The sequence below is a fragment of the Heterocephalus glaber genome, unplaced genomic scaffold, assembly GCF_053883595.1.
Source record: "Heterocephalus glaber isolate CG9 unplaced genomic scaffold, H.glaber_assembly_v1.0 deba00001481, whole genome shotgun sequence".
Taxonomy (NCBI): Eukaryota; Metazoa; Chordata; class Mammalia; order Rodentia; family Bathyergidae; genus Heterocephalus; species Heterocephalus glaber.
The window spans coordinates 60,014,875-60,042,337 of NW_028258317.1; the positions used below are offsets into that span (position 1 = coordinate 60,014,875).

The 27,463-nt window shown below is 38.1% G+C and overlaps 1 protein-coding gene across 13 annotated transcripts in view; it reads right to left on the reverse strand.

Moving 5' to 3' along the window:
• The window catches only part of Prune2 (prune homolog 2 with BCH domain), a 307,927-nt gene that overhangs the window by 231,353 nt on the left and 49,111 nt on the right, over nt 1-27,463 (reverse strand). For all 13 annotated transcript variants that reach the window (XM_087184135.1, XM_087184132.1, XM_087184127.1 and 10 more), the window contains exons 2-4: nt 10,203-10,307; nt 6,661-6,863; nt 3,659-3,822 (exon numbers count right to left, since the gene is read on the reverse strand). In XM_087184135.1, coding sequence (XP_087040261.1) covers nt 3,659-3,822; nt 6,661-6,863; nt 10,203-10,307 — 472 coding nt within the window. The remainder of the gene's footprint in view (nt 1-3,658; nt 3,823-6,660; nt 6,864-10,202; nt 10,308-27,463) is intronic.

Below are 27,463 nucleotides of genomic sequence, written 5' to 3' on the forward strand. Positions count from 1 at the left end.
TGTGCCTGGAACACAGTAGGGGAAGATCAGACAATGTTCGAGGGAGCAGAGGAAAGCAGATGCTGCAAGTTTGGAAGGGTACGATGCTTGGATTTGGAATGTGATGAGTTACAAGCAGGGGATTGATGTGGCCTGATTTACATTTTTAAAAGGTCATTATGGCTATTTCATAGGCACTAGGTTTTATGCGAAAAAATAGAGGAAGGACAGGCAGCTATAGTGGTACACAAGGCGAGACAGAAATGGCAGCTTGGGGTGAGCCACTAGTAACCACTATGGAAAACATGTATAGATTCTGTATGTGGACTCAACAGTACTTGCTAATGGGTGAATATTGAAGGGAAGGAAAAGGAAAGAATCAAGTATAACTCCTCCACTGTGGCTTGAGTAACTGGGTGGCCTGCTGTGCCCTCACTGAAATGGCAAAACTGGAATTAAAACAGGTTTGGAGACTCGGGGAATTAATGGATTCCATTCTGGCCCTTCATGGTAGTGGTGGAATTAGACACACACGTGAAGAGGTCTCATGGGTACTGGATATGGGGCTTGAATTCTAAAGAGAGGTCATGTGGGAGACATAGGGAATCACAGCCTGTATGTATTATTTAAATTCTTGGAAATAAATGAAGTCACCTGAAGATAATGTGTAGATTTTTTTTTTAAAGTCCCACAATAAAGTTCTAGGGCACCACAGTGTTAGAAATTGAACCCAGGAAAATGAGCTAAAAAGCAAAAGGAAGGAAGAGCACATCCAATCTTTTGTACATTAAAGGTTCATTGAAAATTAGTAAAAAAAAAAAAAAAGAAAAGAAAAAGAAAGAAAGAAAGAAAGAAAGAAAGAAAGAAAGAAAGAAAGAAAGAAAGAAAGAAAGAAAAAGAACATTAGTTTTCCCCAATATACTCAGCTAGGAGATAAGTGTTGGAGCTTCTCCAAGAACTGAGGGAATCAATTTCTTAGCCTACCTGAAATTATCTTACAGCACACCAGAGTGTCTCAGAATGACATGTTCTGGGGTAGGACAGTAGACATGAAAAGCAAAGAACAGTCAAATTTATGAAGTACTTAACTCATAGTAAATTTATGATTCTTCATGTCTAATATGATGCTTTTAAAGACTCTTCTAAGACTCAGTCATAGATATCTAATCTCGTGGCCTCAAAAACAGGCATTTTCTAAAATTCTTTGTGGCAAAGATGGGCCTAAATATTTTGTATTTTTGAAACCTAGAATACATAATACATACATACATAATATACCTTCCTGTTCTAGGAATATGTATCAGATTAAAGATTTAGACCACCCTAAAATACAAAGTAATATAGCCATTTATAAAGAGGATATTTTAGAAAGAGAAGTATTCATCTTATCAAAATACTGCTAGAATCATTTATAGAAACATAGAAAAACAAATCTTTTTAGGTTTGGAATTGATACAAGATGGCAAAAGTATAAAATCTAAGTTTGGGTTCAGTTTGTACATACTAAAGTTTCTGGAACTTTAAAAAATTAGGTCACTGCCCCAAAATACTGTTACTCTGAACATTTGGATCATTGTTTTAAGGTCAGACTTTTGGATCACCATCCTCAGTCCCCCCAGTCAAAACTGTTCGTGATGTTTCCTCTCCTCTCCCCATGCCTGTACCCATGTGCACAAACAGATGTACTTTGGCCCAAGGTCTCCAGAGCCCTTTCCACTGTAATAAAACCCCTGGTTCCTTTACCTCCTAGGCTTAAGTTAATCAGGCTCTTTCATAACAGAACCCATAGTGGCTGTTTTCACAGGCTGAACACTTTCACGTTTTCATCCTCTCATACTCCAATTTTAAAAAGCAAGAAAGTAATGTCCATGTCTTGTCAGCTTCCCAGTGCCATTTCAAGGCTACTTCGAAAGAGATCTCTGATGTTAAGAAAAATAAAACACTCACTCTCATAACTTTATGCCTTGGTAGCTCTACAAACAGGCAAAATAGCCTATCTCTCTTCTAATTCTTTAAATCTAATCATCATCATCATCATCATACAACAAAGCCATGTCTTTGCACTAAGGAATATTTTTATATTCTTTTATTATTGATAAAAAATCATGAAGATGAGCTACTCAGTTACTTTTTTCCTACTAAATAACACATTTTTAAATAATAGACCGAACTCCTTAGTTTGCAAGATATTTAAACAAAATATTCCCTAGTACTTGCCTATACCACACACTCTCACCATCAAACAACTTTCCTCTTAGCTGAGATACCCAATTACCTTTATTTTCCTTCTGCTCCATCAAAAAGAGAAATGATTGTGCTTACTTAGATTTGATGAAGGCACCATTTCTCATACAGCATTTTTGCTGAGGTCTATTGAGATAAAAATATTTAAAGCAATTTCCTGGGGTCATTAGTTCTGAAACTTTTATAAGCACTATAGAATTCTTGGACCTTCTCCCTTCCAAGAAGTGGTAGAGACAGAAGAAAGGAAGGAAAGAGCCCTTAGAAGAGTTGAATCAACATACAGATTGTCCTCCTTTTCAAATTCTTTCATCTGATCCTCACTGTTTTTCATTTTCCTTTATTAAATACCTCTGAGTAAAGTCTTTTCCTCAGGTCAAAATGAATTATTGAGAGGAAAAGCTGTAATATAAAACCAAAACAGTGTCTTCCACGAGCAAATAACTAGACTTTTGTGGTCATTTTGTGACAGCAAAGTCAACTGAGAATTTCTAGCTTGAAAACCACTCTTTGAAAGCAGTGGGCTCCACTGATGGATATGAAGAAAGGATTAGGAGAATATGCCATCCCTCAGTGTCTGTGGGGGATTGATTCTAGGAGTCCTGAGACTACCAAAATCTGGGGATGCTCAAGTCTCATAGCATACTATTTGTACATAACTTATCAACAACCTGTGTACTTCAGACCATCCCTGGACTATTTATAATACCTACTACAATGGCAGTATCAGGTAAATAGTTGTTATATATTATTGCTTAGAGAACAATAACAAGAAACAAGTCTGTACCTGTTCACGTACAGAGGTAAATTTTTTAAATATTTTCAGTATGAGCCTGGTTAAATTCATGGATGTGGAACTCATACATACTGAGGTTCTACTGTAACTGATGGCACTCACAACCTCAGGGCTTAAAATATTTAGGCTGAAGATGGACTATGTTACAAGATGACAGTGAAAGGAGATAACATTTGACTTTGAAACACTTGATCTAATATCATTGAAATCAAAGTGTGTATCTGCCATCCAAAGAGTATTATATAAACCAAGCATGTCTAAGTATCAGGAGATGTTTCTAGGTGGGCATATAGTATTCTGGTCCATATTTATGCTATCGTGGGGCACAAATCATCACTGGAAGCAGTTACAACAGCCAGAGGAGCTACTCTGGCTCTCCAACAGGGGTGCAGCAGCTCCATTTACTATTCTTGCCTAGTGAAACAGCAAGGCCCTTTGTGCCTATTTTTAAATGCACATCTTTAATATTCAATATAATGCTACTCTTTAACAAACTCTTTACTCCCTGCCTCTCTGATGAAGCTTCCTGTGGTCTTTAAAGGGATTGTTAACCCAAGAATGGATCCCACTCTTTCTGCATGGGCAGGTTGCGAGCCACTCCATTAAGCCTTCCAGTATTTAATAGGAAGTGCTGTCACTCACCTCTGAGAAGATGAGCCAGCTGCTCGGTGAGGAGCTCCGGAGCCTCCTGGAGAAGCTCTTTCAGCACAAGGGATGAGGAAGACTCTTGGAACTCCAACTTGGCACCGTTCTGCTCAACTGGGTCAATGACTTTGACAACTGCTGATTCCAGTGCTTTGTCCTCACTGTAAAGCCAATGGAGAAGACAAAGGGGCTGTGGTGAGGGTGCATTGTCTCACTTTTTGGAATTGTGTAGTCTCTGTTCCTGAAAAAATTAATAATGTCTTCTCAATAAGCAAATATATTAGTCTCACATGACTCTGAAGAGTAGAGCCCGACTCCGTGTCTTTTCACATTTCATTTCGACCAATTACTTCCCCCAAGAGTCCCAGAATATCTTCACACCTTAGCAACTGTCTTAGTTACTTTTCTCATCGCAGAGACAAAATACCCGACACCCTCCAGTTAAGGGAGGAAAAGTTTATTTGGCTCACAGTTTGTAGAAGTTTCAGTTCATAGTTGGCTGTTTGCAAGGCAGGGTGGCGTGGCAGAGGGGCATCCCAGAGAATAAAGAGTCCATGGTAAAGCAGGGCAGGCAGCAAGCAAGTGAAGTATCAGTCAGTGACACTAGCTCTCTTTCTGTCCCTTACATTTATCCAGGCTACCTGCCCTTAGGAAGGGTAGCACAACAGGGAGGGGGCACCTTCATTCCTACCCAGAATTATGTCGAACCAATCAGCAGACTAATTTAGTAATCACACGCCCTTGATCCCAGCATCACACCCTGTAGATCCAGGCACCTCTAAAAAGCCCCACTTTGACCACATGAGACTTTGGAGGGACATCTAGACACAAGCCATAAAAAACTCAATCTCTTTTTTCACTGTTGGGAAATAATAGCCAACACTTACTGACCTTCCAGTACAAGCCAGACACTGTTGCACATACTCTGCTGATGTTGTCATATTTTATACAATGAAATGGCTCTATGGAATAGGTTCTCATAAAATCTCCAATTTACAAATGGGAAAATTGAGGCACAAAACAGTTAAGAAATGTGTTTGAGGTCACACAACCAGCAAGTAGAGAGTTAGTGTATTTAAACTCTGACAATCTAGCTCCAAAATCTTGTATATCCAGAAACTGTGATGTAGAAAAAATATTACTGGACTTATTATTTCTACCATCAATCCTTAAATATGATATAGAGGTGGTGTTTACCAAAAGCAAGAAGAAAATTCTGGTTATAATTGACTTTATTCATTCTGTCAAATCAAATTAGTGACAATAAAAGATTTAAGGGTCACAATTAATTTTTGGAAAGTGTTCTATTTTATGAACAATCCCACAGCTAGAGTTCACAATTTCAGTTTTGAAAATCAGCATGAATGTTTCTATTTTTAATTGGTCACAAAACTCTCCTGTTTTTATCGATACACTCATTCCATAGTTCTTTGCCCATGTCTACTTGAATCAGTTGGTTTGGAAAAGTGAACATATAAATTTAATCAAGCCTATGATTATCCTAAACATGAATGCTATGGTTTTGGTGTAATTTCTGGTTCGCCCAAAGGTCTATCTGTAAAAGCATGGTCCCTAAGGTGGAGGTTTTGGGAGACAGTATGGACCTTTAAGAGCCAGAGCCTAGTGGGAGGTGCTTAGGTCATGGGGTGATGTCCTTACAGGAGACTGTTGGACCCTGACCTCCCAGCCTCTCTGTTCCTGGTGGGAGATGTGACCATTTTGCTCCTATACTTGCTGATGTGCCACGCTCACCACAACCCAAACCAATGAGGCCACCTGATCTCAAACTTCAAACTCCAGAACCATGTGCCAAAATAAATCTCTCTTTACTTCCTGTGTCAGGTATTTTGTTACAGTGACAGAAAGCTGACTAATACAAATAAAAACTGAAGTCAGTCCAAAACACCTACCAATAACTTTCAGCCACTTGTCAACTGATTGGTAAACATTAGTTGAAAGAATTTCCTTTGTTTCATATAGCATAGGGATAAAAGCAGCCCCACATAGGCAGATTGTTTGCAAAACATATAATGAAATGAATTGTGTATGTGATATTATAATGTATCCATACCTAAGCATATATTATACTGTATTCATACCTAAATATAATGTATTCATTCCTAAATGTATCTTAAAAATTCAATTTAAAATGATTAAATTTTAAAAGTTCTTATTTAATATATACTAATGTCAGTGTCCACTGGTAAGGTCATCAACAATTAGCAAATTGGCAAACTATGCAAAGAATAAACAGCTCAGACTATGGAGGTGATTCGTGATGAGTCCTCACATGATGATAAGCAGACAGCTTATCCCAAACACGTCTTTGTAAGGTCACTGAAGGCAGATTTGTCTTATTCCTCTTGATGAACCTTTAGATTCTTGCCCCAGTTAACACTCCTAAGTACTTATTGAAGGATGCAAAAGATCCCAGGTCTAATCTGAACTCATATTAACTACATATGGGTAACTCATTTGTAATACCTGGTTTCAGGTTTCCTGTCCATAAAATAAGGAGTTTGAACTACATCAGCTTTCATAAAGTGATTCTGAAATGCTGTGAGTTCACAAAACAATCACCAAATGACTTTCATGGCCCTTCTCTACATATATTTCCATTTCACTATGGAGATTTCTTTCTTAAGAAACTTTCAGTTTTATCTAGTGTTTGATTTCCATTTGCGTTGCTTATTTTCAGCATTAATCCATAGGATTATCATGTTGTTATACAAAAATGCTTTAAATGGTTTAAAATTATAATTTTGGTTAATTTCACAAAAACTTTCCACTTAAAAGTGCTGTATTTTAAATGCAAAAGTAAAAACAGAGAATTAACACAGCCCAAATTTTGTTACAAAAGAAGAAAATAAATTTCCTTTCCTCCAAACATCCTCTGCTTTTAATACATCTCCCTAAACCACAACAATCCTGAGCAAGGTGACAATTGCTCAGAAGCCCCTCCAGGGACCAAACCACCAAAGCTTCACAGTGAGTCTTACCTTGCCAGGACGTTGCTACCAACAAGTGTTATGGACAACTTCCCTTCATCATTGAGCTGATGCAGATTAATTTCATCTCGGAATATGTGGAAGGATTCAGAGATATTCAGCTCTTCTAATATAAACCTGGTCTCAGTGAAGTAGTTGAATTCAGTTCTTGGAATATTCAGCACTGGTAAACACAGAACCCCAGGTGGGCTGACCTGCCAAGAGAAAATTGGATGGAGTCACTCCAAAGAGCAGGAGGGAAGATACAACTGACTACCTTTCCTGCGGCCTCAGGGGCACTGGTAAATGGAATGCAAAACCCTTTGGCTGCACTAAGCCATTCACCAGATTTTCCTGAACCCAAGTAGTAAAGAATTGTGCACTGGGTAGTAACCCCTGATGTTTTCTAACTTCTTGAAACTTCTCATGCTTATTTATCTCACTTCAGCCCCTCCACAATAAGACAAAATTGTAACAACAGCAACAAAAACAATGGCAAAACCAAGTGGTCTTTTGTTCACCTGTAATGCTAATAATGAATCTCCATTGCATTCCCTTTCAGGGGTAACAGCCTCACAGGTGTTTATGGAACCACTGAAAATTAGAATGATGGAGGCAGACCAAGCAAGGACTGTGGGGGCACAGGAAGGCACGTAACACCACATCTAAATGGGAACCCTGCCACTCTGATCCAGCCTGTTGCTCACTTGCAAAAATGCAAACCTGCTGCGATCAAATCTTCCACTTACTAAGAAAAGCTAGATCTTGAGATGTTACCTGTGATGTTGAATTTTTACATTAAGTTTCAAAAATACAAACTACAATATAGGACTCTAAAACTTATTTAGGAACTAGATTTGGCCCACAGACTAACAGATGGTGATCTCCATTGATTTCTTGTACTATTTAAATATGCTTATGTTCAAGAACCTTTTAAAAAATGTGCTGTAAGTGGGGGAAACGAGATGGGTAGGAGGTAAAGAGTTCCCAATTCACAATAATAAACTTAATTTTATATAGGAATTTTTAAAAATAAAGATTCTTTTAAAAATTACTATGAGTAGATAGTAATAAACTCCAAAATGACTATTATTTAAAGAATACAGGGTTTGGTAACATTAAATTTTTATATAAAGTAAATGGTCTTTATTCTCATTTAGTCACCATGTCTGCCACAAGCATAGTGCTTACTACACAGTTTAACCTCTGTCATCTGTCTTCCCTGGATGACACAAAGAAGTCAGGCCTTTGGGACTGCTTTGTTCAGTTATGTCTTCCAGTGCATCACACAGACTGACGCTTAGTAAACATTTAATATTTGTTGAGTAAAATAAATGAATCATCTCTGCTACAGAAAATGAAGCCCAAAGCCACTCCCACAACACGGTTTTCCTCTCACCAGTGAGGTTACTACTGAATCACAGTTGCATAATAATCATAAGCAATGTATGGATGCCAAGTTATTTTTCCTAATTCAGTGAGAGTCCTATCTAACTCTCAATAATGACTTAGAGAGAGGAATCAATACAGAAGTTGGGAGCATGTGGCCTTAGCTTATGCGGAAAGGACCTGTTCTGAAGTTGGAGTCAGAAGAACTATGTTCTAGCCCCAGGCTCTGTCATGTGACTTCGAGGAAGCCATTTTCTTCTCTGACCCTCAGTTTTCCCGACCTGTAGAATTCAGCTCACTTATCAAAGTAAGAAAGTATTTTAATTGGGTCATATATGCAGGCCTGCAAAGCCCTGTACTTATCCCATATGTCAATACTCTAAAAGGGAGAAATCAGGTTCTCAGGAAAAACCTAAATGGCATGCAGACCACTCGTAGGGGCCAGAGCCCAGTGCACTGAGGCACAAAAGAGAGGAAAATTCCCAGTAAGTGGCTCCTCAGTCATTCCACATTTATTTCCATGCTTAGTGGACAAGGCTTCAAAGAAAGAGAGGAAGATCAGTGTGTCTATTTTTCTCTACCTATTTTATCTCTTACAATTACTTCCCCTACCTCTTTTGTTGTGTGTCATTATATTCATTTAAGACACAGCTGTTGGTGATGATGGTATTATTATATAATTTCCTTCCAGTTCTACACCACCATTAGTCTAAAAATCAATCTAGTTCAGTTAACTCTATGTTCTCTGGACAAGCAAAAAAAATTTTAGGAGTCAAAAAACCCAGTTAAGAGTAATACTTACTATGCATGTCTTCACATAGGCACATTTATCTCCTCATACCAATTAATCTCCCTTGTAAAGTTCAACAAATTTTAAGATAAATCTGATATAAAGCCCACATGTAGAGATCAGAATATTTTACCCATTATTTTTGTCAGCTGCTGCCTTAAAGCAGTTCTTGCCACCCACAGCTCATTCTGGTAGACTGGCTTTCATGTGAATTTAAACGGCTCTAGATCAGCTAAGCATAGTGTCAGGGGCCAAGGATTAAAAAAAATTTTGGAATAAAACAAACCAGGCTCTGCAAAATTAAAAATTGTGTGAAAGTTTTGAAAATAGCACCCAAAGATTCACAATATGCGTTTTTAGATTTTTAAGGCAAGAAAGCCTATAATCATGGGCTGATTAATTTTATGGAAGAAAAATTTAAAAACAATTTATTGAAGGTCTTATGCACTTGTATAGGTGTATCTGTGCCTCATGGAGTAGAAAGAGTTCCCTCAAGGCAGATTATCACTAAGTGAAAATTATCTTAGTGTCAAGGATAAAAGGCAAAATCAAACAAATACTTGTAGAATGGAGATTTGACATGTAATACCTCTGTCTTTGAAAATTTCAGACTATATTCTCTGTACTTCATGTAATGTTCACACCAGTTATTCTGTGCATATTTTTCTGTTCCATGGGTAAATCTATCCAATAGGATGATGAAGGAACATAAGAAATTCTGACCTTAATTTTGTTAGTTCCCTCAATTACCATAAAAGTAATTAACTATGATAAACAGTTTAAGTTTCTTATTTTAAAACATTTACCTTATTAAAACAAAGTTTTATAAAGAGAGTCAGTAAGGAATAACTAGAACAACACAATATAGATGTAGTAGGTGTTTAATAAATATTTGTTGATTAATGAATCACAATGCTTTATTCCCCACAACAATAAAATTTAAATTGATAGCTATCTTTTTTCTAGCAAATGTTGAGGACACACGTGTAAATACCAAATAGTTTCTCTAGTGTGAGAAGCTGAAATTGTAAATAAGGACTAAAAGGTATAATAGATAGTGTGAAATAGGAAGAAAAGGGGCAAAGGGGAAGGGGAAGTGGGAAGGGTAGGGGAAAGAAAAGAAAGGAATGGAATTCATATGAGAAAATGAAAAAATGGAAACAAAGTCTTTGTAAATAGGGAGGGATGGAGGGGTTGAAGGGGGGGCAGGGGAATGGGAAAAAAATAAGCACCAAGAGAGATTATGTAAAGGTGCAAATTTCCAATGATGAATGTCATTATGTTGTATACCTAAAATGTACCAATAAAATTAATTTTAAAATTTTTTTTTAAATTACACAATCCAAGTATAGTAAATATAATCATTGCCCCTCACCTTATCTAGAAAGTAGGCATATGTAAAGGCAGAAATGAGAGCATCCAAGTCACATGATTTAGGTCCAATAACCACGTGAACCTTCTCCAAGGGTTTGCTTCGATTCTGAAACAAATTCAAATAAAACATCATAATTCAGCTTGCAATAGATCAATAAAGAGGGGAAGTTTTTCAACACTTTTCAAGTATGTCTTATCTGTATTCATATACAGTGGAAGAAAATAATAAATTTATCATGAAGTTTTACGTGAGAACATAAAAACTACATTTAAAATCTTAAAATGTTCTTTTAAACCAGTAAGTTGTCAGGAAGAAGAAATGAGATTTTATTAAGATTATCTACAACTTAACTTCATTTGAACTGTATCTCTGAGTCATAATTTTTTTTAGTAAAAGATCACGTTATTCTAAGGAGCAGTTGCACAGAATTCTATTGTCATTTCCTTATATAAGACATCATTATTAATTTAAGCAACAATGTGACTTTTCTCATGTATTCCTGGCACGCTGTGAAATCAAATAAACATACAATTTGGTAAGGGTTTATTTATTTTCATGTCACATTTTGGGTGGCAGGATGTAGTCTCCCTGCATTATATTCTATTATTTAATAAATGAAACTCATAATAATTTCCTTCCACAGAAGAAGATATGATTAGTGTTATTTCTCCAAAAATACAAACACAGTAACTGCTCTGAAAAAGTGTATATAATCACCTCTTTGAAAGTGAATACATGCTGTTTTTCTAGTTAAACTCAATATATTACTTAAAGTTTCTTTATAAAATGCTGACAATATTTTGAAACTTCCAAAGAACTGACTAATTCTAGAAAATTCCATAGCAAAACTGTCCAATACAGATAATTGTAACCTAAATTAGTATCTTCATAGTATGCCAGAGAGGACATACATGGTTCTTTCCTCATTTTCCATCATTGGCTTTAGCCTTTCTCTCTAGGACTGACTAGAAAGCCAACTTCATTGTAATTCTGCTCTATTGGCAAAATGAAAGGTTAGACTGGTCATGACTGTTTTAATTAAAAAAGACTTATGCCTCTATGTCCAGAACAAAGATAAAATATTATTTAATAACCTACTAGATATTTTACAAATGAATCTAAATATTTGTCAACATTTGTATAAAATTCTGGTATCGGAATCAGAAGCAAGTTGTAAACAACTAGGTGTTGACCCCAGGAACAACATGAGTTCAATTTGGATGGAGGCTGTGTTAGAGTCCATCGTAGATAAAGACCACAGGATCAGTGTTGCAGATAAGTCATCCAATGTGCAAATTACCAAACTCAAATACACCTATATTTTTAAAATATTAGGACACTGATCCTTAGAAAAGCAACATGATTTAAACTTTGTTATAAATTCTCTAGAGCTAATTATGATGCCCCTTCTCTTAGTACCACAAATGTAGCTCCTATTCATTCCTTTCCTGTCCTCTTTGTCTAACCTCAGAGATTTGTACCTGGCTCACTTGACTGACCATTCTTTGTGGGTTCTAGTCTTGCCCCAACTCTGAATATCAAGACAGTCAAATATTCTAGGAGCACCTAAAGAAATTTAGGTAAAAGGAATTTACTCCACTACAACACAAATGAATGCATTGGGAAATCATATTACTGATATTACTGCAAATGCTGTTATTCCAGGAAGCTCGAAGATCTAAATAGACATTACCTCATGTCTCCTTCCAAATCTTGTGAGAATGACAGTAAGAAGATCAACAGCACTTTTTATAGGTCAGATGAGTCTGTGATGGGGCCAGGAATGTTTCCAGAACCCATGGCCCAGAGCTAAAAGCCTGCACTAACTACTCCCCACTGCCATGATGACTTCATTGGCCTCATGTGGGCATGTGGATCAAAGAAGAGAGAATGCTAAAGATGCACAATAAATACATCAAGACTTTAGACATGTTTTTTGCATCAAAATTGGCCTATTAGCTTTCTTGTCTAGGCCTCATCATTCCCAGGGATAGCTCGGAGTTCAAACCCCAACTTATACAAAAGGAAATATAGAGAACACAGCAAGATTTGAGTGTCACTTCCAAGCCCAAACCCAATTATTACTTTAAGAAGAAGCTAAATGAGGATTGCAAAGCCAAAGCATGCAATCTAAGTCTCATAACTCATAATTCTGATCTATTCCTCCATCTTTAAAGAGAAAAGGTATTCATCACCTGGGAGGTCAGCACCATGGCAGACCTCAATGTGAAGCTCTTGAGTTTTCCTTGGTGTCATCTGCCTGTCTTTCCATGCTCTCTCCTTTCTCTCTGACTGCCCTGCTTCCAGCATATCACATTCTTTCCTAGTCATGGCCTCTTCCAATGCCACTCACCCACATGTGCCATCCTCAGTTGATGCCACAGTCCCCAGGCCTCAATCCTCTGTTCCTTTACCACTCACACCCATCAAAATGTGCCACCCTAGTGCCCAGACTCTGGGGAACCTGCTCATCAATTGGCAAGTCCAGTGAATAATGTGTGCCAATGAGTGTTCCTGGCGTAATGCATCACCCACCAGGGCAATGTACTTCTATTTTAAAAAGTCCCTCTTGAAATCATGCCACAATCTAAAATGATAACTGGAAATTTCATCCTGCCTGAGAATGCTGGACTAGACAGAAGAGATGTCACAACCGGAAGGTACATCTGATGCCTGTAGAGAGCCTGAAAAGTGACGAGCTGGATCTCAAAATATCTCAGATGCTTCTAAGTGCCTGATTCCTATCAGTATGAGGATGTCATGATGCCCATGTGCACACAGACTCCTGCCTGCCTAGTGGAAAAAAATGTGAAATTAGTCACATAGATTTGCTTTGTAAATGAGCTTCAAATTGAGTTGCACATCCGAGTGTACAGGGTTTACTCTTAAGCTTTCCACCACAAATAACCATGGCCATGGGCACAGAGCAAGCACAGGGCTCAGCCACCACAGAGTAGTCTGGGGACAGGTTCTGGGGTCCTGGGTCAAGTAATAGGGGATAGTCCACTGTGCAGCAAAGGCCTCAGCTGAGGTGGCAGCAGTGAGACAGGTTCACCGAACCCAGAAGAGATGCCTGACCCCAGCATACCTGGCACCTGTCCCAGCAGGGACAGGTCCTATCCAGGGACTCATCATGTTCAGTCTTAATATTTCTGTCCCTTGGTACAGTTCAAACTGGGTTCTGGATTACTGACAGATAAATCATGCCCAAATAAAAGTGACACATGAACAATTTTATCCATTCGATTTATTTTCAACATATCAAACCTGCTTATCCCAGGCACTGCTCTAAGCCTCAATACAGCAGTGGACCAAACGGGCAAAACTCCCAGCCCTCATGGCACTTCAAACACATTGCATGGCAACTGATGAAACAAATAATCAGATAATGATAAACAGGAAATTAAGAAATCATGAAGGGGGAATAAGAATGCCAGGGTCTCATTGAGAAAATGATATTTGAATAAAGACTTAGAGTTAGTAAATAAAACTAGTAAATAAATATAAAAGTAAATAAAGTTAGTAAATAAAACCGAAGGAAACCGTGGGCCAAGAGAATAAAAAAGTAAAAGGTCCTAAGGTGAGAATATGTCCAGCCTATTCAGCAAATAATTTCTGCACAACCTACATGTTTTCTAAATGTGATTTATTAAAAATTTATTAAAAATTCAGCAATGAGTAGATCTGATAAGTAAATGCTCACTCTCTAATATCAACACAAGCACAGCAAGCATTAAGGAATTTCAGGAACCGGAAGGAAGATGTATTGCTAATGTCTGAAAACAGTGCTGCCCAAGCCAACATAAAATAAAACACTTGTAAGGGGATGAAATAGGCACTACACTGCTTTGCCATCTACATACATTTCCCAATAGATTGTCAGACTCTTCCCACACTCAATGTATAAAAGAAAATATATTGAACATGCCGGTATTGGAGATCACAATTTTAAATGCTTTCAAAGTGTAATTCTATATACCAATAAAATGGAACCTCTCACTGAAGTTAGCTTCCTGTCTCTTTTTAAAAGCAAGTAAAATGCCTACATACTCGAATTCAATTATCCATTAAAGGAAGCTGCACTTGTTAGACAAAAGTACTTTCTTTCAAACCTACACACCGGAAACAAATCAGAAAGGGTTCTTCTAGGGCTCAGCAACAAGCTTACATTAGCTTTTTCGTAATTCCCCTCTCTCAGAAACAAAGTTGCTCTTTCCTGTAACTTTTTTTCCTTTTGATTTTATTTTTTATTAGTACGTGATTGCAGTACATGGTGATTACATTCCTTAGAGGAGTTGGTACATGTCCATAACACATCTCAGTTCTTTCTTCATTCCCTTCCCTCCCCTCTTCCCCCTCCCTCCCTCTCTTAGTCCCCTTCCCATTTGAAAAGATCTCTCTACTTCCTATTGTCTATCTTTTATTTTCCTCATTAATATTTTAAGTTCCTCAAATAAGAGAAACCATGTGATAATTAAGCCCGTGTGCCTGATTTATTTCACTTAACATTATAGTGGCAAAGTATATCCTTTTTTCTATAAATCACTCAAGTTTATCCTTCTTTATGGAAGAGTAGCACTCCATTGTGTATAAATACCACATTTTCTTTATCTATTCATCTGCTAACGGACACACAGGCTGCTTCCAAGATTTAGATATTATGAATTGCGCTGTTATAAATATGGGTAGGCATGTATCACTGTAATAGGATGTCTTTAGCTCTTTGGGGAAGATACCTAGAAGGAGAATAGCTGGGTTAAATGGAATTTCTAGTTTTAGCTTTCTGAGGAAAGTCCGTACTGATTTCCACAGGGGTTGACCTAGTTTACATTCCCACCAACTGTGTAGAAGAGTGCCCCCACACAGCATGATGAGCATTTGTTCTTATCTGATTTCTTGATAACTGCCATTCTTTCTGGAGTAAGATGGAATCTTGTTGTTTTAGTTCACTTTTCTATAATGGTCAGCAATGTTGAACATTTTTTCATTTTTCATTTACTTCTCTGAGAAGTGTCTATTCATTTCAGTTACGCGTGTTTTCACTGGGTCTTTTATTTTGAAGAGCCTCATTTTTTAGTTCTTTATATAATCTAGATATTAATCCTTTGAGTAATAGCTGGCAAATTTTTTTCCCATTCTGTAGGCTGTCCACTCTGTTGGTTGTTTCCTTATACAGAGACTTTTAATTTGATATGATCCCTTTTGTTGACTCTTAGTACTATTTCTTGTGCCTCTGGGGTTCTGTTGAGAAAGTCCTCGCCTATGCTTACATCTTCAAGAGTTTTGCCTATTTTAACTTCTAGCAGATGGTTTCTGTTTAATATTTAGATCTTTGATCCATTTTCATTTTAGTTTAATGCCTGGTGAGAGAGATGGGTCTAGCTCTAATCTTCTGAATGTGGATAGGCAGTTTTCCCAGCACCATTTATTAAAGAAACTATCTTTCCTACACTGTATGTTTTTGACTCCCTTTTTAGAGATCAAGTAGCTAAATGTGCCTGGGGTTATTTCTGTGTCCTCTATTCTGTTCCACTCATCTACATGTTTGTTTTTGTGCCAGTAGCTTTGTATCAGAACTTCAAATCTGGGATTGTGATGCCTCTTGCTTTGCTCCTGTTACCCAAGATTGCTTTTGATATTCTGGGTCTCTTCTGAGTCCATATGAATCTTAGGATTGTTTTCTCTAGTTGTAAGGAATGCTGCTCATATTTTGAATGGGTTTGTAACTTTCCACCTCTGAAGTCCCTTGATTAACCTTTCAACCAAATTTCCCTCGCACTATAGTTAAACTATCATTTCTCAACACAGCCTCTCCACCTTCCTTTTTTAAAAAATCCTATGAACAGTTTTATAAAAATAATTAATTGAAATACAATTTGCCTCAAAAAATATTGTAAACAGAACTCACAGAAGTTGGTGAGTCCTTTTCCTCACATATGAAAACAAGATACTTGTCTTCTTAATCCCTCCTCCCAAATCAACAATTTAGACAAGGGAAAAAGAAGTCTCTCAAATTTATAGGATGTTATCGCCTAAGAAAGCAAAGCTCACAAAAAAACGATGTTAAGCCAGTGCTTCCCCTAGTTACTCACTCCAAGTCAGTGAGGAGTCCTTGTTCCTGAAGGCTGGCTCTTGAGTCTGGCAGAGAAGGCCCAGCTCCTCCAGGGGCCTCTGCACCTGTGCTTGCCAGGATTCTGAGTTGGATGACTACAGGATGGGCAGTGGAGCCTCTCCTGCTGCTCATGTCCCTGTTGGTCCTTGATCCACACCATTCCCAGTTCCCAGGAAAGCCAGGGTGGGAGAAGAAGCGCACAGTGCCATGGCCAAATGAGCAACAAGGACCCAAGAGAGCTGTGGAGATGCCCACAACAACCTGGTCCTCAGAGAGAAAGGAAAAAGTCCTCATCTGCTCTGGGCACTTGGATTAAGTCTCATAAATCTCATTGTTAAGAAACACAATGCCTCTCTGGGTACTGGATCTTGGTTGAAGATAATTTTGAGAACTCTTGACCTTCTGAATTTTTAACTTTATCATTACTGCTGGGACCCAGAGAGAGAGAGTATGATGTTGAGAACATAGAATATTGTATCAACTGAAAATTTAAAAAGAAATGCATATCACTTCATGTGAGGTCTCCTGAATACAGGGACTTCTCCCTCCAGTTGAAATTTTGAATTTTATTCTCTATTTTTGTTTTTATTTTTCTGATAAGAAAAATACTTCATCATAAGTCAGATGTGAAAAAATTAATAAAGCCGAAATAACTACTGTTAGCATGTTTTTGATTATGCCGCATTTTAAAAAGTATGCATATACATTAACACATATACTTTATAAAAATGGGATGCTTCTATTCCCACCATTTTCAATAGCTTACTGGTGACAATTATGAGTTTACAACTCTGTGTGTGTGTGTGTGTGTGTGTGTGTGTGTGTGTGTGTGTGTAGAATTTCTGGAAATAATCTAGGTGCCTTAAAAAAATTCCATGATATTGCCAAGCAAGGTGCTTTGGCTCACTGTCTTGCCCCAGACTCATTCTAATAGCTAATAAACAGAAGAGACTGTGAGACAGTAATTAGCTTCTTCTGTGAGATGTACCCCAGGTCATGTGTAAAAGAAAAACCATTTAGAATCTATAAATTTGGGACACAGGCATTTATTTTAATTTTCTCATCAATGTCATAATTTAATTGGTGACCTAGTGGATGAGTATAAACATACAAATTAGGAAAAGACAAAAGGCTTTCAATGTAAGACTGAAAAGGAATATTAAGTCATTTAATTGCCTCACTTCTTAAAGAAACGGAAACTTAGTCAATTCGGATGAATTTAATATTTCCTCTGGCCTCTTCCCTCATTATCTATTAAACCACAACTCTTGAGATATCTCTGCAATAGAAAGGTTCATCAAGCCATTGCAGGTATCAGCCAGAAAGGGGCAAGGTCCTGGGCCAAGTTTCCACAACCACCAGCAACAGGGCTACGGAACAGTTGAAAATGTGTCCTCCGAACTGAGAAGCCAAGAGCGTTTTTTATGATGACAATGGAGGAAGGAATACAAATCTTTTACATTGAGCTTTCATTGGCTACAGATAAGAAGGTAGATGACACTGGATATCAGGAAGCAGGGAAGGTTTGGGTACAAAAAGACAGTAGATAAGAAGAACCTGTTGTACAAGCTTAGAAAGCTAAGGCAGGAATACCACAAGTTCAAGTGCAGCCCAGGCAATTTAGCAATCTAGTGTGACACTGCTAAAAAAAAATAAATCAAAGAGCAAGAGATGTAGCTCAGTGAACAGGGCCTGAGTTCAATCCCCAGAACCAAGGCCTGGGGGAAGTCTTTGTCACTTCTGAATTAGCTAGGGTTAACAGTCCAGAAAGTTTAAACATAAACAGGGTGATGTGGCCCTGGCTGTCAGCCATGATGGTATTTAAGTCAAGGTTTCCCCACAGCTGTTAACAAATTAGCTTTCTTTATCTCTTCTCTCCTCCATTCTCAGCCATTGTAATTAAATTTAGGACAAGTCAGAGCTTTCATTATCACCTTCCCAACCAACCCCAGTCCAGTGGTACCTGGGTTCACAAACTTAACTCGTGATCCCCCTCACGGATTTGCTCTGTTTGTCTCTTAGCTGCAGGGTCGGTTTTGACAAAAATGTGTCTAGTGTCACTTGTTTTTTCCTGTGCAGCATAACCCTCTGGAAATGAGAGACCATGTTATTGTTCATCGGATTCAACACTCTGTTACAGTTATTCTGGGTAGTGCTTCTCAAAGAAATCCTGGCACTCATTCCATTTTTCCGTAATAAATTTTATCACATCGCTGCTAACCTTCTCCCTGTTCTCCTCTTCCTCCGTGGAACTCCTCAACAAGTGCCTTCTGCTGCTCACTCTGGGGTTCAACAAGCTCTTCCATCATCAGCTCCTCCTTATGGTCCTCAACAAGCTCCTCTATCTCTGCACCATAGATGTCCAGACCCATACTCTTGTCCATGGACACAATCTCCACTTCCTGTGCATCAGACCTTTCTAAGTCACATTCAGTGACACATATTCTGGCCAGTTTCCTCCAGCTGAGTTGAAGGCCTAGTACATGCCATCTTCCCAGGCTTTGCCAATGAGGTTGATGCAGTGAAGGACATTGAAATGTTTCTTCCAGAACTCTTTCAGAGTCAAGGACATTTCCTCTGTGACATTAAAACTGCTGGTGAAGAACACCTTTGTGTACAGCTTCTTAAAGTTGCAGATCACTTGCTGGTCCATGGGCTGCAGAAGAGGCGTCTTTTTGCAGGAGAGGAACTTGACCTTTAGGAAGTCATAGTTGCCATCTAAATCATCCATCAAGGCTGGAGGGTGTGCTGGGGCACTGTCCAATAGAAGAAGGCATGTTTCAGTCATTCCATGCACAATTGCTTTGTGACCCAAGCTTTCACATTATCCTCCAATGACAGGAGGTCTGGCCTCTTTCATGATCTGTTCCTTGAATCTGTGGGGGTCTGGGAATGGTGCACCAGTAGTGGCTTAATCTTCAAATCAGCACTTGCACTCGCACATAGCAAAAGAGTTGATCTGTCCTTCATGGGCTTGTGCCCCAGCAGTGCCTTTTCCTCCTCCATGATATACATTCTGTTTGGCATCCTTCTTCCAGAAAAACCCTGTTTCATTGCAATTGAACACTTGTTGAAGGATGTATTCTTCTGCCTTCATGAATTCTGTGAATTCTTTATTGTAGTTTTCTGCAACAGCCTTGTCAGAACTGGAAGCCTCACCATGTCTTATTACACTGTGGATGCCACTTCTCTTCCGGAATTTATCAAACCACCCTCTACTGGCTTTAAATTCATCACTTGTTGGGCTTATAGAACAATTTTCTTGCAGCAAATCACTGTGCAGTTTCCTAGCTTTTTCACAAATCATAGCTTCACTAACGCTATCCCCTGACAGATGTCTGTTTTGTTTTGGTTTGGTTTGGTTTTTGAGACAGGGTCTTGACATGTAGTTCAGCCTGGCCTTGAACTCACTATATAGCCCAGGCTGGCCTCCAATTCATAGTTATCCTCCTGCTTCAGCCTCCCAAATACTGGATTACAGGTGTGTGCCACCACGCCCAGCCTGCCAGCTGTTTCTCATTCAACCACACTAACAAAAGTTTTTCCCAGGACATCTTCCAGCACTTGTGTCCTCTGCTTGGTTAACCTCATTACTCCTTTTGCCACATCAGCTGCTTCAATTTTGTCTTTATTCTACAATTTTTATCTTCAATTCAATGGTCATTTTCTTCAAAACTTTTTCTTACCTTTCTTGCTCTCCACTTTTTTCCTTACTGCTCTGTATATTCTGTCCCCTTCATTGGCACTCTGCACTTTCTTTTTACCACCATGCTTGCTGTGCATTTTCTTTGCAGTCATGCTGGATTGAATAGTACTGTACAGAATTGTATGTGCTAAAAATCACACAAAGAGCTCCACAGTAAGTGTGCACAGGTCTGTCTGTGACTGCGATCTCAACTAGAAGAAGCCAGTCAGAACGGGCAGATGGCTACATTAATGTTCATGTGGAGAGACACCCGTGGTCATGTTGCTCACTGATGAAGAGTTCTCGAACAGAAGCAAAATTTTGCCAAACACTTGTTTGCGAACCAAATTATTGGCAAACAGAAGTGTTCATGAACCGAGGCAATACTGTATTCTCCCTCAGCTTTCTCTTAGCCAGGCTGGAAAATGGCTTCTTTTACTGGCTTTTGTTTAGGAAAAAGGGAAGAGGGTTCTGTCTAAGCAAACTCAGCTCTAAACAGCCAAGGCCCTGTGCACTTGGGCTTCCTTCTGCATTTTCACATCCAAGGGCCACTGTGGGTCAGTGATGGGGTAGCCTAAACCCAAGTATTGTGTGACACCCCATTTGCATGAGCAGCATGGGCCCCAGTTCACTCAGGTGAGGGTGTTGGCATGGACCAGTGGTGTTGGCATGGACCAGCCCCTCAAGTACTCTTTGGCTTCTTAGCTGCACCCACTCCTCTGCATCCTTTGTGCAATCTCAAAAATAGAATGCTCTCAAAAGCAATGCCCTCTAATGTAGTTCATAAACATCTGCTGAGCCATAATAATGATTTGGGCAGAACTGCTCTTTTACTTAGGCATTTAATTCACATATATTTTTATTGAGGATTACTGTTGTGACAGTGACCTCAGAGGACAATTTTGGAGGCAGCACCATTGTTTTTCCTCCATAACATGAACCTCAAGAAGTCAGGCTTGGTCCCTCCAAATCCTTCCCTTCCCTAAAGAACCCTAAGAGAGTTGCCCTACATAGCTGCCTGATGCATTTTCATTCTGCAGCCATCTCATTTCTGAAGAAGATGTGTCTCTCTATTACCAACCGGTTCCTTCTAGCCTGAATAGGTGCCACAGTGCAGGGTTGTCCTCCATGGTCTTACAGGACTTTGTATTCCTATAGCTCCTTCCTTTTCAGACTCAGAAATCATCACCATTTTCATCTAGCCTCAAGTGCACATGCAGCCGGTCCTCAACCCTTTCCTGTGGCTCTTCTTCCTTTGTGATGTTTTGTGCATCTTTCCCATGCTTTCTTCTCCAGGTTGGAGTCATTCAAAACTACCTAAGAGAAACTCAAACCTTAAGTAAACTTAAAAGAGGTTCTTTTACTAAGTGTTTGCTAAATAATTAACATTCAAGGTGACACACTAGTTTGACAGACTGAATAAGAAAGAACATCCTTGCCACATCAACACAGAAACCTAACATATGTCACTTAAGGTTATATATTAATTACTTTGTAAAATAATATACACATAAGACTTTTTAAAAAGTAATGCTCACAAAGAGGAAAAAACTCTCAGTTGCCAAAGTTAACTAGAAGTGTACTCCTTCTGATTTCTGTACTTCTGGAAGTACATACTATGGTCATAATACACATAGTATTTTTACTCTTCTAAAACTTAACAACACTGAATATTCTTTTAGAATTCTGAATTCTAAAATATACATATTTATGATGGCTGGGGTGACTTGTGCTTGCTTGTGTAACCCTACCTGCCAGTCTACTAGCTAGCGTACAGTCAGTGCTCAACAACTATTGAAAACAATGAATGAAAGTATGAATGAGTGCATGATTGTGACATTTCAAGATTTTTTTTAATATGGACCCTCATAATTCATTTAGTCAATCTACTATTGTTAGAGATCTAATTTACATTTTGGTAGTATAAATAATGCTGTAATGACTATTTGGAAGATAATATTTTTGTGTCCATCTTTAATTATTTGTTCAAGATTAAATTTCTAGGTCAGAGAATGTAAGTATTTAAATGCTTACCAGAAAGTTTGCAGAAACTTTTATTCCTATGCAAAGAAATACTTAAGTCTAAAACCTTCAACTGAATATTTAAGCATTATCACATTGATAGGTAAGATAACATTTAATGTTGTTTTGTTTGTACTTTTTATGCCAGTTTAAGATGAGTGCCTTAGATCTTTTTTCACATTTGGGCACAAAAACTCTGTCTTCAAATTTTTCTACATATCCTTTTGGTTATTTAGCCTACCCTCATGGATGAATAAACTATTAAAATATATTAATATACTAAATGTTGGTAATGTCAATAAGATACTACTTTGTTCACTGACCTTGGATATCAATGGAACAATTTATTCAATAGGTTACATTAAGTATGGCATAAGCATGCATTATTTAATATGGCATTAAGGAGTGAGGCACATTCGATGCCTTATTTCACCCAATCTACCTACCCTGCCGCTAGACAATTTTGCAATAATACACTCCACACAGGGCTACAGAACAACCTAGTCTTCTAGCTCCTGACTGGAATAGATCTACTCTTCCACTTTGTTAAAATGATGAAAAACAAACAAAAACCCAAAGAACTAAATCTAAGATGTTGAGTATGTCGTTATTAAATGTTGTTTAACACAGTGAAATCTTGGTGCTTGCTTTGGCAGCACATATACAGAGTGAAATCTTGTTCAGACTAGAGTCAAAGAGAATAAAAACAGTAACACAATGGAAGATATTGTTTGTGTAATATTTGTAGTATCTTGCTGTTAAGAGGACAATATTTCTACTTTTGATTTTTAAAAAGACAACCCAAAGGAATAATAGGTAAATGGTGTGAACAGATGATTATAAGAAGAAATGAACATATGAAAAGATATTCAACTTCATTAACAGTCATGGAAGTGCAAATAAGAAAACAATAAAACAAATTTTTCCCCATTAAGATTCTCATGCACACCCAGGTTGTCGGGCTGTAATAGTCACTTTCCCACCACTGGGACATAATACCCAATCCCTACAATTTAAAGAAGAGATTTATTTTGGCTTACAGTTTCAAAGGGTTCAGTATATTGTAGTTGGCTCCAAAAAATGAACATAATAGTGGAAAAGCACAGAAGATGACACATGCTCAACCCATGGTAGCTAGGAAGCAGAGAAAGAAGGGAGGAGTTGGGGAAAAAATGCACATTGCCAGGCCACACTCCTAATGACCACCTTCAGCCAGGCCCCACTTCCTAACAGCACATTTAGCTTTCAACTCAGTATGGATTCATCCATTGATAAATATACTGCCCCCATGACCCAATCACCTTCCAAAAGCCCAGCCACTGAACACATGAGACTTTGGGGGTGCATTTTAGATCTAAACTATAATAGAATCACTTCAAAAAGGACCCATGAGAACTAGCCATGGTTGTACACTTCTAAATCCCACCTACTAGGGGGATAAGTCAGGAAGATTGCAAGTTTGAGGCCATGATTCAAAATGAAAACTAAAAATATCTGGAATTGTAGCTCAGTGCAAAGGCCCTTGGTTCAATCCCCAGTGCTGGAAAAAAAGACCCATAAAAGCTCCTAAGAACTATGTGATCCCTGTCACCTGCAAAATCTACCTGCAACTGGTTTTTGAAAGGTATTGCTAAGCTTTTCTAGACCAGTGGTGGAAAACCTATGATACATGTGCAACAGTGGGCTGTTTGTGTCATTGAAAGCTCTAAAAGGTTCGCTATCACTGCTCTAGACCAACTACTATAATTTCGGAGAGTTGCTAATGTTATAATATTTAGTAGAACTAAATATTATACTAAATATTATACTGTACTAATACTTCAAGTATACTTACTACACTATAGTTAAAAGAGACCTTAGGATTCACGTAATGAAATCCTTCAGTGGTTTCCAGAGTGAGGAAGTTGGTGTGCTTCAGCATGAAAGAAGAAACAATACAAATTCCCAGTTATTTTATCCTTGTAATCTCAGCACCTGGGAGGCTAAGGCAAATTCGAGACCAACTTGGGCTACATAGTATAGTTCAAGGCTGGCCTGGACTACACAGCAGTCTCATAAAAATAACAAAAAAACTTTAAAAAAATGTTTCATAATGTACCATATATACTAGTATAGTAATATGTGAATAAAATTCAAAAATAAATACATGTTTTGAAAGAATGTACTTTAAAAAGTTCCCAAAAGAACTTTGCACCATGAGGTAGGCAGAATACATGCATCATAATGCTGTGTGTGTGTACATAAGGAGAGAAAGACAGAAAGTCTCCACCATCAAATGAGAGTATGTTAAATGTGAGAGTGGGATATTTACTTGCAACTTGTAATAAAATTTGAAAGTTTCAACTGATATCAGTTCACTAACAAAGGTGGACTTGAGGGTCTGCTGTATTCAGAGCGCTGTCTTGGGAAGTCTTGGACACAGAAGTCCAAGTGAGACCAGAACATGCAGTGAATGAGGCTTCCATCTGTTGGAGCTGGACCTCTGAGGTTGAAGCAGACCTTCAATGATTTTACAAAGTGCTGGATTTTACAATTATTTCATCAGGTAGTTTCTTCTTTCTTCCCAAGATCTAAAATACTTGACTTCGAGGGCAGAGAAGCTGAGCCGGTCCCAGCACCCAGAAGGAAGCTCCCCCACTGCCATCCCAAGCTCCTAGGACAGAGAGGCAGAGCTGGTCCCAGCACCTGGAAGGAAGCTCCCCTGCCACCATCCCAAGCTCCTAGGGCAGAGAAGGTAAACCACGCGGGTGCCAGAAGCACACCCCCCCCCCCAGGGAAATGAGAAGAAACATAAACGAGCCTCAAAAACAGACTTCTAGATCACCTACAGCAACCCCAAAGGGAAACGAGATGGAACACTCTGATACTCAACCACCTGGACTCTGAACTGGCAACAAAAGAGGATCCAGGAAAAATGAAATCAGAAATAATTACTCAGATAACAGCAAAGATTGTGCTCATGGTGCAAGACATGATTAATAAATCTAGCGAGGACACAGATTAAAAAAAAAATAGAGGATCTGAGAAACATGATGGAATCCCAACATAGGAAACAAATGGAATCCATAAAACAAATGCAAACAGATTTCCAGGAGATTAAAAACTCCATCAAAAGTCTGCACAGCAGAATGAATCAATGTGAGGACAGAATTTCAGGTACAGAAGAAAAGATTGCAATTAGTGAGGAGGAAAAGAAAAATTGCTTTAAAATTGTAAGGGAACATGAGAAATCAATCCAGCAGCTGCTAGATGATGCAAAGAAGAATAACATAAGACTGATTGGAGTCAATGAAGAAAGAGAAGACAGTCCGGATGAAATAAAAAAACTGTTCACAGAAGTGATGGCAGAAAACTTCCCAAGGAGGGGAAAAGAACTTGACATACACATAAGTGAGGCATACAGGACTCCAGCTAGCCTTGTTCAAAAGAAACCTACACATAGGCATATACTAGTTAGGATTCCAGAAATCCAACAGAAGAACAAAATTCTACAAGCAATGAGAGAAAGGAAACAAATCACATACAAAGGAAAGTCCAGCAGAATCTCAGCAGACTTCTCAATGCAAACCCTCAAGGCAAGAAGAGCTTGGAGTGATGTATTCCAAGCCCTAAAGGAAAACAGCCTCCAACCCAGATTGATGTACCCTGCAAAACCATCTTTCAAAATTGATGGAGAAATAAGATACTTTCATGATAAAGAGCACCTCAGGAGCTTCATGAATGCCAAACCAGCACTCCAAAAATTTTTAGACAATATCCTAGGAAAAGACAATGAGGATCACAACCCCAGGGAAGCCAGCAGAATGAATCCATTGGGCGTGACAAATTAAACACATAGGGGGAGAATCCAACAATAAGAAAAAGTCATGACAAGGCTTTTAAAACTTTTAACTTCATCTCCCTAATGAGTGTATAATTTAATCTTATTATTGTGCTCATTACTATTTTTCTGATTCTACAGTTGCACACAATTCATTGTGCTGTACTGGCTATTTATCATCTTCTTATGTCTACATTTTAATTGGGTTGTCTATTAATGAGCTGTAAGAGTTCTTTATATATTCTGCTCATAGGTTATATGCATTGTAAATATGGTCTGTTTAAGGACTACTTTTCATTTTAATGATGTCATTTAAAGTTCTAAATTTTGATGGAATCTCATTTATCAAATTTTTCTTTTATACATCATATCTTTTGTATCCTAGGTAGTTCTTGCCTACACCAAATTCATAACCATTTTCCCTCATACTTTCTTCTTAAAGTTTTATACTTTTAGGCTTTCATATTTAGGTTCATAGATCCCTTCAAGTTATTATCATGTATGGAAATAAAGGGTTGAGGTTAACTTTTTATATGCAGATAGCAGGTGTTCTAGTGCGATTTGCTGAAAACACTATCTCTTCCTCGGCTCTTGAATTGAGTTTATATTCTATAAAATGCTACTGTTAAATAATCTTTCAAAATTCAGTGGACCATATATGTGTGGTTCTAGGTCTAGATTCTCTGTTTTATTCCAATGATCTATATGTCTTTCCTTACACCAATACTGCCTTGATTACTGTAGCTTTAGAAGAAGTCTCAAAATTAGGTACTAAAGTTCTTCCAACACTGTTTTATTTTTAAATTTTCTAGGTCCTTTGTACTCCTACATAACTTTTAAATTTCAATATCCAATTCTTCATTTATAGCAAGTATACATAGACCTGAATTTTTATATACACCTTGTGTTTTCTAATCCTGCTAAATTCAAATACAAGTTCTAGGGGCTCTTAGAGATTTCTTAGTATTTTCTCTGTAGATGATCATTTCATCTACATATAAAGATTTTGCTTCTGCCTTGCCAATCCTATCCTAATTGTGTCATTTTATTGCCAGACTATTTTGGTGGGACTAGGTTTCAAAGTTTAATGGACAGATAAAGAGTAAGCATATCTGCCCTTGTTCCCCACCTGAAGGAGAAAGCATTGTATCTTCTCCATTCATATAAGGCTTTCTCACTGGAAGTATGGAGTACATGTCTTTAATCTGTTGAGAAAGTTCTGTTCTACTTCTAGTCTCCTGATAGCTCTTACCATGAACAGCTGTAGAATTTAGTCCAATACTTTTTCTCCAACTAGTGACAGGATCATATGGCCTTTTCCTTTCCTCTGTTAAAATGATGACTTTTGGGGGTGGATCTTCCAATGCTGAACCAACACTGCCATCCCTATAACAAAACCACTTTCTACATACTGCCAGATCTGACTTTTAAGAGTTTGTTTTGTTAAACATATCTCTATCTATGTTCATACTTTTTTCTTCTATTATCTTTACCCAGTTTTAGGATTAGCACAATGTTGATTTCCTAAAATGAGGGGAGAAGTGTTCCTTCTTTTTTCTGCTTTAATTGTTTGATATAATTTATCAGCTAAAATGTATATGAGCCTGCTGTTGTCATATAGG